This window comes from Heterocephalus glaber, unplaced genomic scaffold, assembly GCF_053883595.1.
Source record: "Heterocephalus glaber isolate CG9 unplaced genomic scaffold, H.glaber_assembly_v1.0 deba00001600, whole genome shotgun sequence".
Taxonomy (NCBI): domain Eukaryota; kingdom Metazoa; phylum Chordata; class Mammalia; order Rodentia; family Bathyergidae; genus Heterocephalus; species Heterocephalus glaber.
In genome coordinates, this window is record NW_028258372.1 from 35067872 (window position 1) to 35086925 (window position 19054).

Genomic DNA, 19054 nt, shown 5'->3' on the forward strand with positions numbered 1-19054 from the left:
TTAACTATCTTGAGATATTAAATTTTGTGGCAAAATGGTAATTAAAATTTATTAAATAACTTGTTTGGACTGGAATTTAAATTTCTCTGCACATATTTGAAAATCAAAGACTTTTTGTATTCACGATTCTTAGTGATGTACATAAGAAACTTTAAAGGAAGATGCTGGTGAGAAGTGGACATTGGAGTCGCTGTCTGGTTAAAGCCCTATACTGCCCCTGTTCCCTAAGCAATTCTAGGCAAGTTCCTCAGGCTTTGCATTTTGTGCAGGGGGATGCTATTTCTGCTTCTACAGTAGGTCTGAGATGACTCATATATTTAATAACAAAGTACTGAAGAATTTATCTTATTTCCAAGAAAATGAGCTGATGGTATACAAACTCATGCCCGGGAACTCACTTCTTTATACAAACAAAAATAAACCATGCCATCAATGCTCTCAGCTTCTTTTAAAACATACTCGAAAAAAAAAAAAATCTCTTGTTAGTTGAAGTAGTACATAGAATAGTTACGGGACCCATTTCTCTTAAGATGATTTATATAACTCATTATTTCTGTCTCTTCTCTGTATGGGTATTTTGAGAATTTTAGAATTTAGTTTTTTGAACCAGCAATGACATCTTAGTTTCCTCATTGATTAAAGACAAATAAAATCCTTGACATGTTCATTTTAGATGAGTCGTAATTATATTCCTTTTCAAAATTATCTTTCACCAACCACACCTAAGAGCATATTTTAAAATTGAAGAAATGAGGAAAAAAACCTAAAATGGCTACCACGATTATTTTACTTTCATGTGTCAAAAAATATATTATGCAATCTTGACTTTCTCCAAATTAGATGAAAGTCGTAACTGTTATCAGGAATGATAAAGCAACAGTTTTATTTATGTTTAATTCAATGCCTACATGCGAATTATGTCACATTGAAATTTGTATATATTCAAACAATAAGATTAACGTTTCAGTTAATATAAACACAAAGCTACAAGCAAGCAGGAGGCACCCACACTTCATTTTTTGCACAGTGTGGTGTACATTTAATTGGTGACTCTGTAGTTAACGTGGATTTCCGGTTTCATGTCACACACCATGCTCAAAAGCTGTACAGTCACACTTTCCATACACTGGTTGTAGCTTCTGTTCAGCTCTTGTATCTTCTGTCGTGTTTGTTCTTCTACTTCATCTGAGACGTTGCTCTGAGAGCCCATTATCTACCAAAACAAAGGATGGAATTCATTATAACATACATCATATTAACATTTCTTGTTCTATAAACTTCAGCTTCCTGGTTCAGGGTTGCTCTATGTTGCACACATTATTCTTCCAGAACCTTCTACCAAGACCTGGGAATAACAAGTTATTTCCTCCTCCCTCCTCCTCATTGCCCCCCCCCCCCCTTCTTCCTCCTCTTCGGACTGCAGAGTGAATCCAGAGCCTCCTCCATGGGAGGCAAACACTGAGCTACCTCACCTCCTCAGTCCTTTTACTTCATTCCATTTTGAGGCAGAGTCTCACTGAGCTTAGCCTTAAATTTGTGATCCTCCTGCCTCAGCCTTCCAACTCTCTGGGGTTACCGTCAGGTACCACCATGTCTGGCCCAGTTTATTTTCATTTCTAACTGAGGTCCACATGGTATAAATTTCATACCAGTTTACAATCATTATCCATGCTCAGAAGTTTCATTCCTCACATTTTTCATGTATTTATAACACTTTCTATTCTATCTTTCCTTTTGTTTATTTCCTGAATTATAAGTCTGGAAAATAAAGTTGAAAGACATCATCAATCCCACTTTTCAGGTTTTTTTTTTAAAGCAAATAACTTTTTTCTGCTATTAAAATGTATCGTGTGGAGATTCCACTTCACTCCACAAAGAGTGGCTGCTATCAAGAAATCAACCAATAACAAATGCTGGCGGGGGTGTGGAGAGAGAGGAACCCTTCTTGATTGCTAGTGGGAATGTAGACTGGTGCAACCACTGTGGAAATCAGTATGGAGATACCTCAAAGAATTAGGGCTAGAGGTCCCATTTGACCCAGCTATTCCCCTACTGGGGATCTTCCCCAAAGAATTAAAAGAATCATACCACAGAGATGTGTGCGCACCCATGTTTATAGTGGCACAGATTGTAACAGGTAAAGCTTGGAAACAGCCGAAGTGCCCATCAACTGGAAACTGGATAAAGATGTGGTTTTTTTTTTTTTTTTATAAAATGGAGTACTACTCAGCCACGAAGAATGAGAAACTAGAGACACATTTATAGCTAAATGGATGCATATTGAGGCCATCCTCTTAAGTGAAATAAATAGGACACACATGTGTAAATACCGAATAGTTTCCCTATAAGGATTAAAACGAATAATTGATAAGTTGAAATAGGAAAAGGTCCAAAGGGGTAGGGGTGTCGGGAGGTGAAGGGGAAAGGGAAGAAGGGGAAGAAGGGAAAGGAAAAATTATGAGGAAAAAAAATGGAAACAAAGTCTATGTAAATAGGGAAGGGTGGTGGGGGTGAAGGGAGCACAGGTAATGGGGGGAAAAATAAGAACTAAGATACATGATGTTCAGGTACAAACACCCAATGATAAATGTAAACGTATTGTATACCTACAATGTACCAATTAATATATAAATAAAAAATAAAATGTATTGTGTGATCTCATGTTTTTCAAGAGGATGTAGCCACAAAATGCTGTCTACAGGATTAATACCCACAGTAAAGTGTGTGTATAGTGTATACATATATGCACAAGATATGTATGTGTTTGGATAACACACGTAATCTTGAGAACTTTCAGGTAATTTGAATTTCTTTCAGATTGAGACATAGCCGTTTGTTTAGTTACATTACAACTTCAGACAGTTAAATGCGCCTAATTGGTCTTTAACTGGCAGTGATTCTCATTACCTCCATCATCTCCTACATATCCTCTTAGTTCTTTGTCAAGTCATAATTTGACTAAAATATAATCTCACTAGGAAAATTAATCCAAAGGATTCCATGAGTGGAACACTTTGAAAGTTAAACAATCAACTTCTAATTTATCTCCTTTGTAAACTCAGCCTTTCGTAACTATGGCTTTGCTAAGGCAATGCAGCTGTGTTTCTGTTTTTACTCTGTGCTTAAGGACAATATGCATTTAATACAATCCAAGAAATTCCACTGATGACTGATTTTTACTATGGAACTGTTAGACTATTTTAACTTCTAGGATCCACATAATCCTTCTGGGTCCTAAGCTTGAAGCCAAATGCAATTGAGGCTATTGAGGTTAAATTCCTTTCTCTAGTCTAAACAGGGGCATCTGCATTCAAAGAAAATAATGTTGAGAAAGAGCTTCTACCACACCAAATATCTTTTACAAAATAACATTTTGGTAAGTGAATATACAAGTAGCAGACACACACATGGACCAAACTCACCTTTATTAAAAAGTTTAAACATAGAATAACTTATCAAAATAATTCCACCATATGAAACATTTTCCTTCTAAATTCAATCATATGTGAGATTTTATCCAACTAAAAAAAAATTTCCCCTTAAATGTAATGTCTGAAGTGGTAAAAAATTAAAATACAACCGGCCGGGAAACTATTTACTGGAAGGTCAGACTGAGGCACTATTGAGACCACAGAGGCAGGCAAAGTCTAAGCAACATGCAATGAGTTTATTGCCATCTGGGTGCAGATAGGCCAAGGGCAAGGCGGCTGCTGGCACTGAGAGGAGGGTGCTCGTGGTTATTTGGGGCATTTTAGGTAGGGGAGAGGCACTGGTTAATTTAGAACCCCCTGGTGATGGGGCTGGGGCTGGCTGATAAACAGGGTGATTGTGAGTACAGCAGGGTGGCTGCTGGCTTCTTGTTACCTCTGTGCTCCTATGGATGTGGGTAGCAGGTTGGCTTGGGTGGGGGTCCGACTGGGGGAACCTGTCAATTACCTATGCTGAATGCATATTTGTTACACTGAATGCAGTAACTGGCTCTCCAGCTGTCAGAGAATTCACTACCTGTTTTATGTTACTTATGTTGGCAGAGCCTCTTACCTGAACATTTGGGAAGCATACATTAGAAATCGGTAATTTTGTACCATGTCATGGTATATTTGATCAGAAGTGTCAGTTAAGGACTTCTCCATGTTAATTTGTGTAGCCTTTCATTCTAACGACTGATGGTGACGGTACCATCTTTGATTCAATAGCTTTTCATATAAGTTGATTAAATATTCCTGTTTAAGAACTTCAAGTCCCACAGTCCTAAACAGGCTTGGACTCTTAAATTTTTAATACTTTTGTGATATAAATTAAGAAAAAATATACAAAAATTCTGTGTGCCCAAGGAAACCATTATTGGGCCTTTTGCTTAGAATCGTAGTCCCTGTAATTTTTATTTGTATTAACAATAGATCTAATTTTCTATGGTCCAGATTTTTAAACAATATAATACCTTGTTCAGTAGAAGTTATATTGGGTAGCAGTAATAAAAAGGGGATAAATAAACCTTTGATGAAATAGTATTACTTGATATATAATTTACATTGGGATTCCTGCTTGCATTGGGGGACTTGAAAATTCATATATAATAACAAGAGCTAAAAAGCAGTAACAGAAAAAGAAGCATCAAGGTGCAATGCCCACAGCAGGGGGAAAGCTGGTTTCTTGGGTGTCCTCCCAGGCCTAGTTGCCCTGGGTTAATGATGACTAGATTTAATGGACAGCAGTATGTCTGTCCATTATGGAGGTCACACCAAGGAAAGAGGATTTGCACTAAAGTGTTACAATACATGTGAAAATACATGTGAAGCAGCAGAGGCTTCAATGTGATGACTCCTCTATGTGAGCTTTTGATCAACTTAGCTGTAAAATTGGCTCGGAGCTCTAATTATGAGTGATGAGGAATTTTAATTGTTTTTCAAAGCAGAGAATTTATATGTGATAGGATCCTTTCGGGAGAAAGAGCATTTCAAGAGCCTTCGCCCACCCACTATTTCAAATTGTGGTCAGTTTTAGTATGATGCTAAAAGAAGAAGAAGTATCATATCAGAAATATCCTATGTGAGTCAAAGCTGGTTGTGAGTGGTGATGATTATCCTCTCAGGTCCTACTGTCATAGTTTTGACAGAATTCAACAGGAAAGATAAGGCCGCAGAGCAAATGTTTGGATATTCATTATTTCAACAAATATTTATCGCATGACTATGATAGGGGAGGCATAAACTTCCCCACAGACTCTTAAAATCTAGAAAAACTACAGAGAAGAAAAAAAGACAAATGTGTCTAAAAAGGGAAAGAATGACAGGGCTGAGAATGGTGTGTGCAAAGGCCCCATAGTCTTTCTGAAGAGGGGGAAAACCAATATGGCAAGGGTAGAACAAGTTAGAAACAAAGGTGTACAAAATGTGGTTACAAATATCCCAACAGCAAATCACAGAGGGCTGTATACTCACGTATGGACTAGGATTTTAGATTTTTCCAAGTAATAGTATCGGATAAGAAGAATTTATTTCTGCTGAGTGGTTTACTTTATTCCAGGAAGGGCTTTCTATTGAAAGGCGGCCCTGGAAAAGTTATTTCTACAATGGGTTCAATTTAGTCAGTCAAACCTATTTAGGGTCCTATTATGAGTAAAATAAAAATTGCAAATAGGAAGATTTCCAAAACTTGTAGCTCATTTTGCAATATCAACCACCTGAACAGAGCTTTATATTGAGAGAAAAAAGGGATTATCATGTAAGTTTTAGTGATGGGACATAGAGAGGTACTTTTTATCTTTTAATCCATGTTGCTTCATGGAAAGGAAGGTGTCTCTCTGAAAATGTCGTGCACTGATTTTTTTACTGCAAACTGCAGGATAAAATTTTCCATCTTAAATGATAGATTTATTGACTAAAACCACCAAATTGCCAAGGAAATACTAGAAGGCTTTTCAGCAATTTGCAACCATATCTTTGATAATTTGTACATCTGGCATCTACCAAAGGAAACTTGGCCTAACCAATTCATTCATTCTACTTAGCATGAACATTTTTTATTGCCTCTTCTAGTAAACATAGAACAAATATTTTCTGAAGTATTATTTCTAGAAGGAATGATGCTTTGCCCAATCCCTTCAACTTAGATATTTGAAAGTGATTTTTAAATACATACTATAATGTTACTAGTCAGTATTGATTCTTTATAGGACAAGTTAAAAAGTGCTCTGAATTTAGTTTTATGTTCAACTTTGGTGGAACTGTATCTGTTTAATTCCAGTATATTTCTTCCAATATTTTACTTTATATTAAATGAATATTAATGCTTTATAGTCTATGCTGCAGAAAAATCAGTGCTGACTTTCTCACCTTGGATTCTCTCAGCCGAAATTCCTTCTCTCTCTCCATTCTGTACTGATCAATTTCTGCCATCGCTTCTTCTTTAGCTTGTTTCAGTCGTTTCCTTTTTCCTAAAATTTAATGGTGACATAGAAGTGATATTTTTAAATATACATGGAATGTTAAATTTGACTTTGTAAAACGTGGATGGCTTATCCATTGTTTTGAGTAATTTTTTCTAGAATGTCAACCTCATTTAAAACACAATAAATATTAAATTTTCTTATTTTTTCTGCTGGATTCTTTAGAACATGAAAATGACAACCTTCTTTCACACTTACATGTTTAAATAAAATATCTGCCCATTTATTCACAGCAGTAACAGCCAGAGAACAGATTTTAGCTGTCACTTACTCGAAAAGACATTATTTGGTCAGATTTTCTGTCCTGATTTGCTGCCAGAAATCCTTCAGTCCACAGCAACTGGATCCTATTTACCATTGGCAGGGCTCCAACATCACTACAAACATGCAGCTCAGCCTCTATCAAACTGACTTACAATTTTTTTAAACATTTTATTGGGATTTTTCTTACCATTTGGTTCTCTAGAATGTCTGATTAGGCCCACAACACATCAAAGTAGGGTTTTATTTTTATTTATTTGGTAGTAGATTTCTTGGAGGGGGACTTGAAAGTGGCTGTAAAACCAATTGTTTTTAATGGTTAGGAGATTTGGTTAAGTACCCATTTTTCTTTTATTAATCGCAAAGGTGTAAGCCTTAAGCCAACAGACAAAGTAGATGAAAGTTTTAGACAAATACAATACTGGAGGGATCATTAACCAAGCACATGAGTTTTCTGGCAATCAGAATAAATAAGTTTTAGGAGTTGCAGACTAATCATTGTTGCTACACCCCTCACCATCCTTCACCTTCAGGCGCTTAGGTACTAGTACTCTGTGATAAGTAAAATTTAAAAAAAAAAACCTGAATGGTACTAAAATTCATTTTTTTCTTCAATATTACCTTTCAGTTTTAGTGAAATGCTTTTTTGGTCCATTTAATATGGTTTATTTTCTATGATAGTGTCTTAACTTTTCATTTGTAACTTTGGTTACCTATGTTACATTATAAACCCTGAATTAGATAAGTGTGTTCTCACTAAGCAGCGTGAAAAAATCTTATGTTTCTATGTCTTTGTACCATTTGAATGCATATTCTTTCTAAATTTTTCTCCCAGTTAGGTCTGAGTTGCTTTGGAGTTGGTGAATATGTATTTGGAATAAAAATAGATTCACTGAGTTACAAATTGAAACGTGTTTCTCTTAAATGCTCACCACCCTTGAATGGAAAGTAGCTTTGCTCTCTTTAAAACCCAAGGTCTGGGGAAATGCAATGCTCTTCTGATGCAGAGACTAAGGGGAACACTCACAGTGATGCTCACCTTTTTCCTACTTACTGCTTATTACCTTTTTGTATATTCGGTTTCATTCTCTATGGTTTGAACCATTTTGTGGCAACCCAATACATCCTATTCAGAGATTTTCTATGAAAAGAGCAACTAAATGATATGTTGGTAGGGGCAACTATTCCTTGATCTCCATTCTCTTTCCTATCACTGCTTGTCATTAACATCAAGACAAAAATATGAAATGTTAATATGTGAACACTTTCTTGGTAATACTGAGGTGTGGTATACATGAGCATTTTATAAAAGAAATGGCACAAAACATTATTACTGTCCATCTTAAGTACACACTACATAAAAATATTGGCTTCAAAGTCACAACTCTCTAGCACGTTAAAAAAAAAAAAATAGCAAAAGCTCTTCGTGCCCTACCCCGGAGCAGAATCCAGCACTCCACTATGAGGCTGTATATTAGCTCCATCACATGGCGACAGTCTCAGAGTGTGTCTGTGATTCCCCTGTCATGGCACCAGTCACCTGCTGGTTCTCATTCAATTAAATAGGAGAGCCATGGGGAAATTGCTGCTGGCGCAGCAATTTTCTGGATAGACTCAGCAGCTGCCGCTGTGTGAGAGCCTGCATATGCTACACCTGATTTAATCCACTGGAAGAAATGGGAGCCTAAAGCCTACTGTTCTGTTCGAGGTGAAGCAAAATGCATGTGTCAAATCCGTTCATATTAACCTCTAGTTTGCTTCTCTGTATAGAAAAAGTGCCAAATTTTGAAATTACACCTACTTCCTCTTAATCATCAAAAACATTCACTGAACAGAAAGGAGTTCATATTCTTATTCTCTATACACTCTGCATCAAACCATATGGAACATTCCAGATTTTATATATAACAATTGAATCTGTGTTCACCAAATACCTACAAGGATGCACAAGGTCAGCAGGCCAAATATTCTGATTTTTGGTTCTGGAAATATCGTAAGGCATTGTGATTTTAAATAATCCTGAACAATATGCAGCAGAGTGGTCCAAGAAAGGATGGACTTTATTTTCTTCTTCCATCACTATACAACGCTTATTCTTCCCCTATGATATAAGGACAGAAACAGAAAAAGGATAGAGAACTGCATATCTTATGGTCGTTGCTTCCAGTTGGCATAAATTCTGCATAGTTTGAAAATGTGTACCTGCTGCCACAGCTTCCAAGAAAAGCACAAAATAAAACCACAGAGTATGCAAAATCAACTGTGAAAATAATGAAACATAAATCTTAGTTTTGTGTGTTCTGTAAGAGTTAACTGTAAGAGTTAAAAATCACAATACTTATGGCGACTTCAAGTACTAAAATACTGGGGAACCTATGCTTCTCTTTCACCCCAACTATCACACGCTGTGCAGTATGTTAACAGGATAAGCTGCCATCAAACAGATCTGCCCAGATATGTATCATGGGAGCTCCAAGATGCCTGTCGGGGAAGTCAAGAGAAGCTTCTGGAAAGAAAACCATCAAGTTGAGTAGACTTATTAGCCAAGACAACAATGGGGATGGACAGGCCACTATTTTGAGGACTGAAAAAGGGCAAGAAGATCTTAAAAGATCGTTTTGGGGACTTTGTAAATAGTTCCACTTTAATAAAACCACATTCATTTTTAAACATGCAACATGTTATACAGATAGGTTTTAGATTTAACAAGCCATTATTGAGAAATATTCTACAATATATTCTATAGGAAAGAAAAAAAAAAGGATGTAATGATTTTTAGGCGATTTGTAAGAAAATAATTAAAAAATAAATTTGGGGCAAGGTCGGCTGAATTTTCCATAGAAGACATAGGATAATGCTCAAAGACAGCGGACCTTTCTGACCTGTGTAGGACAGGCCAAATGAACCATGCCACCAAGAAGCAATCCCTCAAGATACAGGGAAACCTATGCTATTGCTTGGGTTATTACATTTGTTTGGGAATCTTTTTCTGATGATGAAAATGGGGTTTCATTTATCATCTCAGAAGAGAATCAGAATCCTATACTAGGCACCACCAGAAGGAGACATTAAAAGCCTTGTAAATATAAGTTATTTTTGAGCCTGAATTTTTACATCAATAACACAGATACAGAGCAATAGAGCAAAGAAAGAGCAATACAGAGCAAAGAGATCATATATACTGTAGTTAATATATGGTGCTTGACAAAGTAGTTGTTTTTAATCATTAGTAGGAAAACAGGCCTGCTTCTTGGTAAGATGAAGGTGGCAAATAAGGTATGAGCTTGAGAACAGTCCTAAGGCTGTCATTCCAGAAGCTCCTGTAGGCTCCTCCCTGAAAACATCCAAAAAAGAAAATCAGGGGAAGCTAGGAAGACAAGTCTGGAATTCACAGGAAAGTCGGCAATGGAGACAAAGTTGCCTATCAGTCGTCTGGGTTTGGGTAGGTCCCAGTACGGTCAACATTTTTGTTTGAACAAAAATCAAGGTAGAGTGTGCAAGCGCTTAAGTCTCAACCTGGGAAAATATCAACATGCAACTTTCAAGAAAAAGAAAAGGAGCCTGAGAGTAGCAAGAAGGGCGGGCAACCAAAAAGAACATCTCAAAAAAAAGATGCAGTCAACAGCATTAAAGGTCACAGAGAACTAAATGAGACATTTAGTCTAACATTTCTGGATGTCTTGTATGTGCCGCACATTTACAGATCAGTGGATAGAGTAGAGAAGACCACCTACTTGTCATGGATTGGATTCTGCTTTCTGAATGTAGTCAGAAGAGAGAAAATAGACAAGTACAGAATAGGATGGGGACATTGAGTACCATGAAGAATAAAGGAACATAAGTGGTAAGGAGAAAAAGGTGGTGGGTTCTAATTTAATAGGTCAGGCCCTTGGAATGAAAAACTATGGGAGCAGAAACTGAAAGGAATAAGACACATGGCAATACAAGTAACTGACCGGAAGACTGTTCTAGGCAGAGAGAACAGTATGTGCAGAATCCCTAGGTGGGAAGGTAAGGGCATCCTGCAGAACAGCAAAAACATTTACCTAGCTAGGTGTGGCTGCACATTCCTATAATCCCAGCACTCTGGGAGGCTGATGCAGGAGGCTGTAAAGTTCAAGCCCATCAAGCAGCTTAGCAATTTAATGGCTGGGGATGTAGTTCAGTGCAAAGGCCCTGGCTGCAATCCTTACTGCAAAAGAAAAATAACCAAGTGTGAGAGACAGAAATGAGTCAAAAAATGACCCTACTATTTTATTTTGTGGGTGGACTCACAAATATCACTTTGTTGTGATGTCAACTAAACTTCTAGTAGCGATGCTGAGAAGGCTGATGTTTGAGTTTAAAGATCAGAAAAGCAACTGACCAAGAGAGCTGAAAAACCAAGTTTGGGATCATTATCACAGGCCATAACCCAGAAATAACAGAACAGGTGCAAATTAGGGTGCTGATGTCAGAGTTTGAGAAGATACAGGAAGCCAACAATGACAGTGATGTCCTTCCAATGAAGGAAGGATTTCAAATATGAAAGAGGGATCTAATTGTGAACGAAACTGAGTTGATATCAGGATTAGAAACATTGATCTTGGCAAGAGGAGCTTTGATGGAATTGTAAAAATAAAAGTTCACAGGAAAATATGATGGAAACAATGTGGACACAGAATACAGGTAACTTTAGAAAGCGTTTACCAATGAAGTGGGACCAAAAAAATAAGATAAGGTCAGGTGAACTTGAAAACTACAGGATGCTATGAATTTGATTCTCCATCCCCAAAACTTACATTGAGCCTAATCTCTGGTGTTTTTATTTTAGGGTCTTTGCAGATGTGGTCAAGTTAATCTGAGGTCACAGTGGAGTAAGATTAAACTACTGGTGTCTTCTCATGGAGAGGGTGATTTGGACATGAGACTGAGAAGGGGCGCAGGGAGGAATGATTATGTCGACAGAGACTGGAACGGTGCAGCTGCAAGCCAAGGAGTGCCAAGTCTTCTTGCTGGCATCCCAATTTCTGTTGTTGAAAGCCACCTGGTTTGTGGTAGTGTATCACGGTATCCCCCAGAAACCAAGGGGGAAGATCAGTGAGGAGCAAAGACTGTTGCCACTTGGACCCTGGAGGAAAAGCCAGATACCTTAGCAGGGTGGAAAGAAATACACACCCAGATAAATGTGCTGCCTGACAAAAACATACAGAAACAGAACAGCGGCCTCTTTGATTTGCTAGGAAAACAAAGGATACTTTGAGAATGTTTGGGGGATTCTTAGCTGTTCCTAGTACCTTTTATTCTGTTCTGAACTCAGGAAAAAACGTTTTTTGGCTTTTTTTTGGGGGGGGGGGTTGTTAGTATTATGATATAACCAACCAGACTCAAAGAATGCCGTTTTTTAACTATTACAAATATTGGAAAAAAAATAAAAGTCAGCTCTCCTTAGTGAGCATGTTGGCTACCAAGCTTCTTTGGACGATCTCCCTTCACAGCCCCACTTTCCTTAGTGTTTTCCTTGTATTTTCTTTACTAAAAAATATAAACAGTTGTTTTGTACAGATCTTGGATTAAGTACCTATTAATAGACAAAAACTGTTCTGTACTATTACTCAAAGAAATGAAAATCCAGTGTACTTACAAATACCTTGTTAGTCTGTGTACTATAAAGAAAGAGGAAGTATTTACAGGCCTACAAAGACAGGGCCATGAAATTCTAATATAACAACTTTCATTTTATTATATTAAAGCCGTGTCTTCATGAGTCAAAATATTCACTCACAGGCTGAAGAATTTAATAAATAAGTGTGTTTAAATAATTCAGAATACCTACAGATTTGGAAACATACTGATTTGCTGAATTAAGGAAAAATTATTGGTGGTTAATATTCCTGTACACCCATAAAAACTAATCTGCATTACTGTATTAGCTGATATATTATCTAATTTGAAAGCAGAAATATATTCTGAAGCATCTGAAAGCTCATAGTGGATCATGCTTAAGAAATCAAGTCTATTCTTTTCCTGGCCTTTTAAAAATAGAATTCTTTTTATTAAGTATTAAAAGGAAATTAATAGCTAACATTTATTGGGTACCTTCTAGGTACCAAGTGGTGTCCTAAGTCTTTCATAAATATTAACTGTTATTCATGATGGCTCCATGAACTGGGTAGTATTAGTATCTCCATTCTGAGTAAAATAGACACAAGCTCAAAACAGGCACAGCGAGGTAGGAGGTAACCTGATGGGGCCACCTGCCAGTGAGATGCAGAAGTTGGATTTATCCTCAGGTAGGACTGCTCCAGGCAGCCAGCATGGACCACACTGTCTCCCTGGAAAGCTAGAGGGCTGTGTCCTTCACTTGTACCATGGTTTCTATAGCTTCTAGGATGTCTTAAAAATATTCCTCTTTGTTCTGGTTTGCTCATATCCAGATTTGAAGATTTACATTTGCTTACCATATCTTCCAATCTGTATCATATAATTCAATTTATAGTTTTTAAGTTAAGCACAGACTGTTTTCAGTAGCGTCCAAATAGAAGGTTTGGGTGTTTACTTGTAGAGAGGGCATGGTGCATGTTAGGAAATGGTTCAAGAATATGGGTTCTTTACTTGATGTTGAGTCTCAAGCACTTGAAAATTTCAAACTAGCAGTATTTGCGCAAAGCTCTAGAGTTTTCCAAGTTTGCAATGGGCGTAAAGTTCATAAAACATCAAAACCAGAAGTGAAATTGTTGCACAGTTTGGAAAAACCTCCTGTCATTGCTGTCACTTTGGATTTCTAAAATAATTCTGATTGAAGGCTCAGTTTCATATCCCAGACCTGGATCTCCAGGGGCAGGTTGTACAAATGTAGATTGTTCATTATTGAAAATATGAAAGGCAGAGCAATGTTTTGGGGCAAAAATGTTAACTTAAAGTAGTGTGAACCTACTATGTTTCCATGTAAATGTGGTAGGGCCGTTTTGCAGAGATTTTAAACTGATAAACACAATTTAATCTGTAATCAGTGAATAGAGGCAAATATCTGAGCCTGTCTTGTCATTTTATGAGTAGGAGGATCTGTAGTGTAGGAAATATAGCCCCGGGACTTGTGGCAGGAGTGAAAAGGAATGAGACTAGATTGTTCTGATCTATTTCATTCCTCCATTGTTGGTACTTACAACGGTGTATATACTTACATTCTAAAAAGAAAAACAACTCCCTGATACTTACTTTGTACTGTACTGAGATTTTTCTGATCTTTCATATATTTTGGTTAATACAGGTTTTCAATAACTTCTTTTATTGTTTTAATAAAGAGCAGTGCTCACACAGATGCTGTATAACAGACTGAGAAACACAGGTTTTACAGTGAAAACTTTACTTGCCTCCCATCTTGATTTTTCAAACCTGTCCACAGCCCTTCCCACCAGGTTGTCTTGAATGCTGTCTCTGTCAGTAGCTAGTGAATGTCTGGAGGGCAGGGACTGCAATTCCATCCCTCCAGGCATCACAGGGGGAGTTTCTAACACAGCAGATCCACAGTCCCTTCTGTGTATCCCTTACGGCAGAGGATTTATACTATATACTGTATTCTGTCACAATTTTTCTGCAGTCTGAGGCAGCCTTCCTTAATGGAATATATTAATATTTCGCAGAATAGAAAGATTACCACCCTTATTTATCTTGGACTTTTCTAAAACAATTAGCAATGTGAATTACTATGGGCTTTCCCCCATCTTTCTCCTTAACTCGTTCCTTTCTAAATCTTTTAAAAATATATACTCAAGTCCTATTCAAATGGACTCTCGAGTAAGCGATATCGACCTTCTACAGTGGCATTAAACATTGTGACTTACTGACCCCCATTTGAATCTCTATGCAGCCTTACACTACACTAGGTTTTCAAATGAATCTTTTTATGGAAAAAAGATAAAAGTAAAGATATATGGGTTTGTTAAAATGATGACTACTTTTGCCTTTCATTAGTCCTTTCTCTTGTTTTAATGGACATTTCTGTATTCAACTCACGGGGTTTACTTTAAGAATAATCTAGTACTGTACATCAGTGCTTACACCAGCGTGATGTGGAGCTGTAGGCACCAAATAAATTCTTAAGGAATCAGATAAATGAATGAGATAAAACTTCTGAAATATGAAGTTACAGCATATTGAGTATATAGGGTAATAGATCTATTCTGCCACAGGATGTTTAAAAGAATTCAGTAGAACAGGTTCTGTTCTATCTATAAATTGCTACCTGCTGATTGATAGCTATGTGAGGAAACAATTTATATCCAGTGAAACTTGTGATTTCAGAGGCAGAGGACACACTGACATTCTCTATAAAACAGTGTAGGGGTTGTTGAAAGTCAAAATATTTTCTAAATTATTTTTAAAGCCTGGGTTATTATGGTTGAATAGTCTGCTTGAATATTCATGAACAAAAACAGTACACTGAGAAAAAGTAAACATGTTCTTTTAAGTTATTAGTACATGAGATGCACATCTTGTGTACAAATATCCAATATGCATTTTAGAACTGATTTCTGAGCAAAGTTTGCCCCCAAACCGGAGTAAATAAAAAGCAGTCTGGCTTTTACCCTCACTGCGAAGTCGCAGTTCTTAGCAGTCCCTACTCTGAAAAGGGAAAAAATAGCAAGAGTCACTTGAATCATAATATATTGATTTTATATGTGCTCAGTATAGACCTTTTCTTCCTTTAATAGTATAATTATCACATTTTAAATATTTGTTCTCTTTTTCTGGAAGTTTTAAGTGTGGTTCAAATTTCAATAAAAACTATAGGAGTTTCTATATGGTTTCAAGCAACAAGTCCTGCTTTGTGTATTGTTTTCTGGATGATGATGGCATTCATACCATCCTGCAATTGTTTGCATGGGTTGCTGTAGAATAAGTTGAAAAGCAGATAAAACAAGTGTTCATTATCTTTTTCTTTCACTTACTCTGCTACCACCTCCACCTGGAGTCTTTACCTTTTGTGTTGTTGGTGCCCACATTCGAGTGTGCAGGAAATTAAATTTTAAGAAATAGAAAGGATTTTGAATGGTCAAAAACCCCAGTAGACTGAGTAGTGCACACCTCATTACTGATTCTTTTCCATTGTAATGTACTGTCAATTCCATTCAATGCCATTAAACTTTTTAGTGCCTACTCTAATTTTGTCATTATATTCATCCAAAGAATTACATAAGACATTTAAGATTATCTTGCTTGACTTTGAATCTAATTGTACAGGCAAGACAGCCAGGAGGAAGGAGGCTGACACTAGAAATTATTGTAAATCAAAGGAGGTGATGTGAATTAGGATGGAAGGAAAAAATATAGATCTTAGCTTAGAGAACCTGAATTCAAGATGCAGATTGACAACATTTTTTTCATTATAAAAATTTCTTATAGTGCATTGGTTAAGATCTTGACTGAGGAATCTGACCTTTTCTAAATCCTGTCTCTACCGTTTACTCTTTGTGTGACCTTGGGCAGGCAGTACAATCATTACTTTCTCCCTTTGCAATCAAGGTCACTGTGAGGAGTAAACAAGATAAATATCGAGCAGGGTATCTGGCACCACTTTTTGTATTTTTGTATTTTTTAAAATAACCTTAGGCAAATCATAAATTTTCAGTTTCTGTATACATAAAATAGGATCACATTAATACCTTATTCACATAGCTGTTGTGAATATCAAAAAGGGATGAGAATGACTAAATATTACTATCACAATTTTATAGAAATGGAAACTTGGGCTTTTGAAGGATAAGTGATTGGCTCAGGTTCACTCTCTGACCAGCAGATTCATTCTGGGAGTTGTCCACCCCTCCCGCATTTCACAGTCCTAACAAACCAAATTTCCATGATATTTTCATTTTGTGAGGGTCTCTTAAATGGATCAGAATGAGAAAACTTTGTCCCTGTAACAGTGATAGGGAGCACACGGCTGGGTAGTTTTAATGGACTCCCAAGGCTTCACAGGGAGCAGAGTAAAGCGGACTTTAAACTCAGGTCTGTCTGACCAGGAAGCCCATGCTCATCCCAGCCTCCCTCATCCATTTTGGATAAAACCCTCATAGACACTCACCGTTTTTGGCTTCCTCTAGCTTGTCTTTAGCCCTTTTCTCTGCCTGAAGAAGCTGGTGGACTCCCTGAGACTGGCTGGTCATGGCAACTTGTCCCAGACAGCTTCTGTGAACCCTGGGAAATGGCAGGCCCATTTACTCTTTCAGAGAATAAGGCCTAATTCAGCTTGTTGTGTCAACAGCAAACCACGCAGCTGTTTCTTCTAAACTGGCCGGATTGAGCCAGAGTTGGGCCTCAAGGAGAACCCAAGGTGGAATCCAGAAAAACAAGTTAAGCCAATATAAGGAAGCTGAGAACTCCCTATTTCTGCCATTTCAGCTCTTTGTGAAAAATGGAGACTTTAGAGGGCTGTTGAGTCAGCTTATCTTCTGAAATTTTAGTTTCTCAAATCTTCCAGGAAATATTGGTTTACTGAATTTCTTTCAGGCTTTATCTGTTTCTTAAAGATTCAATTATCTAACTTGGGGCAAAGTTATTAACCTTATTCTAGATCTAGAAAGGAGATTTCCTGTCTCTGGGTGTAGAAGATGGATTAGGAATCTATTCTGGTCCTTCCCTAGGCCTCAGGTGTTAGAAATAAAGAGATTTTGTGTTGCTCTCTCCTCTCCTAATGCTTTCTTGAAGTTCCAGAATGATCTTAGTATGGTGGCTAAATGGTAAGGGAAATTACAGCTGGTTATGTTAAATGAAAATAATTTAAGCCTGAATTTTTTTATTACCCAGTGCTTTGTTAGGTATTCTAATAGTACAGTAAAATCCACATACTTGGTTTGATTCTATTTAGTAGTGACTGGCAAAAAAAAAATGATTAAAAGTAACTTTATATGTATCTACATTTTTTATTTGAAATGAAAAACTAATCTTTTGATGTAGAGTGGTTTCTTTGAAGTCATCTGCAGATTTGAGTTTCATATATTGTTGCTGTCACAAACTACAACTACCTCTATTTGCCTCATCTTTAAATGCCACTTTTAATCATTTTAAATAGGTCTATGGATTAAAGACAATTGTAAGATAGTCTGAGAGCTAAATCTTGTATAGTTTTAATGATTATTTTCACCTATTCATCTTTAGTTGGCCCAACCGTACCTACATCAACTGTGTCACCTGTAACAAATCTTTCCAAAAGAAAAGGCTTTCTCTTTTTCAAAAGATCACTTTTCTTTTGGTACTCCTATTAATCAGCCTGTAAAATAGTTTTCAATGCATGACTGCAATTATTGAGATTGGGATAAACAGATTTCTGAGTAATCATGGTTCTTGGTAAATATACATTTCTACTGAATTTCAGAAGATCTTGAAAACCAGCACTGTTTACTGATTGGCGATCATTCGTTATTTCTGTGACGACACCTAACTTGTACCAACAGTATTAAGCATTTCCTGCGCAGAATCTTCTGAATAAATTTAATATAGAACTACAGAGGAAGAGTAATTCATTGGGAGTAATGTTAATGGAGGAGGATTAGGTAAGAAGGAATTAGAGAATGATTTTTCACAATGTGTGCTAAAAAATACAACTAACATTTTCCTATCTTCTATAGTCCACAATTAGCTCGTTATTGGTCTAGTTCTAATTCTTTCCCATGTGCTTCATTCTATTTATTGATGTTCATTTGCATTAATATAAATGTGCATATATTTTAATCTAAGAGGATATACTTTCAGATATTTAGAAAAATATATATTATGTAAAATATAAAAGATGCTTACCATTGTTTGTCATTGCCTCAAGGAAATATGCATCAATATTCCCTTTGGAACTAACTATATTTTATGCAAATTAAAAGTCAGAACTCAGCGATGCTACAATTAAATTTTGGTCTGACAAAGTCATCAAACTTCAATATGGTTCTGTACTTAAGCTCTGATAGTAGTAAATGTAACTTGTGAACAACCTAGACGTTCACTTAGAAAAAAGGAATTTAACAATGATATTGTTAGGCCCTTTTAAAATATCTTTAAAATATCTGATTTATAGTGAACATATCAATGGTAGAAAATTTTAATCATGTCTCCCCCCTTAAGATCTCCAAAATAAGTTTTAATTTTATGACAGGGTTTCTCTTCATCTACTTAATAGAAGAATGTTCTGGCACAAAAATATTAACACATTGCATGTTCCCGGCATAACTCAGTAGGAGGCTAGAGTGAGTGGATTTCCACCCACTCAACAGCTGGCCCTGTCAGTAAAAAGAAGGGGTAGAATAATCCACCCAGGAACAGAGAAAGATGGCAAGGAGAATTCTCATTTCAACTTGGGCTCTTGGTGGAAGAACAAAG

The 19054-nt window shown here is 36.7% G+C and overlaps 1 protein-coding gene across 1 annotated transcript; it reads right to left on the minus strand.

The window, feature by feature from the left end:
• Positions 1-769: 769 nt before the first annotated feature.
• Positions 770-17028, minus strand: Atp6v1g3 (ATPase H+ transporting V1 subunit G3). The gene is made up of 3 exons (XM_004860123.4): positions 16773-17028; positions 6336-6436; positions 770-1213 (listed from the first exon to the last, which is right to left on the minus strand). The coding sequence occupies exons 1-3, from the start codon at positions 16903-16905 to the stop codon at positions 1040-1042; spliced, it is 408 nt and encodes a 135-aa protein (XP_004860180.1). The 5' UTR covers positions 16906-17028; the 3' UTR covers positions 770-1039.
• Between the last annotated feature and the right edge of the window lie 2026 nt (positions 17029-19054).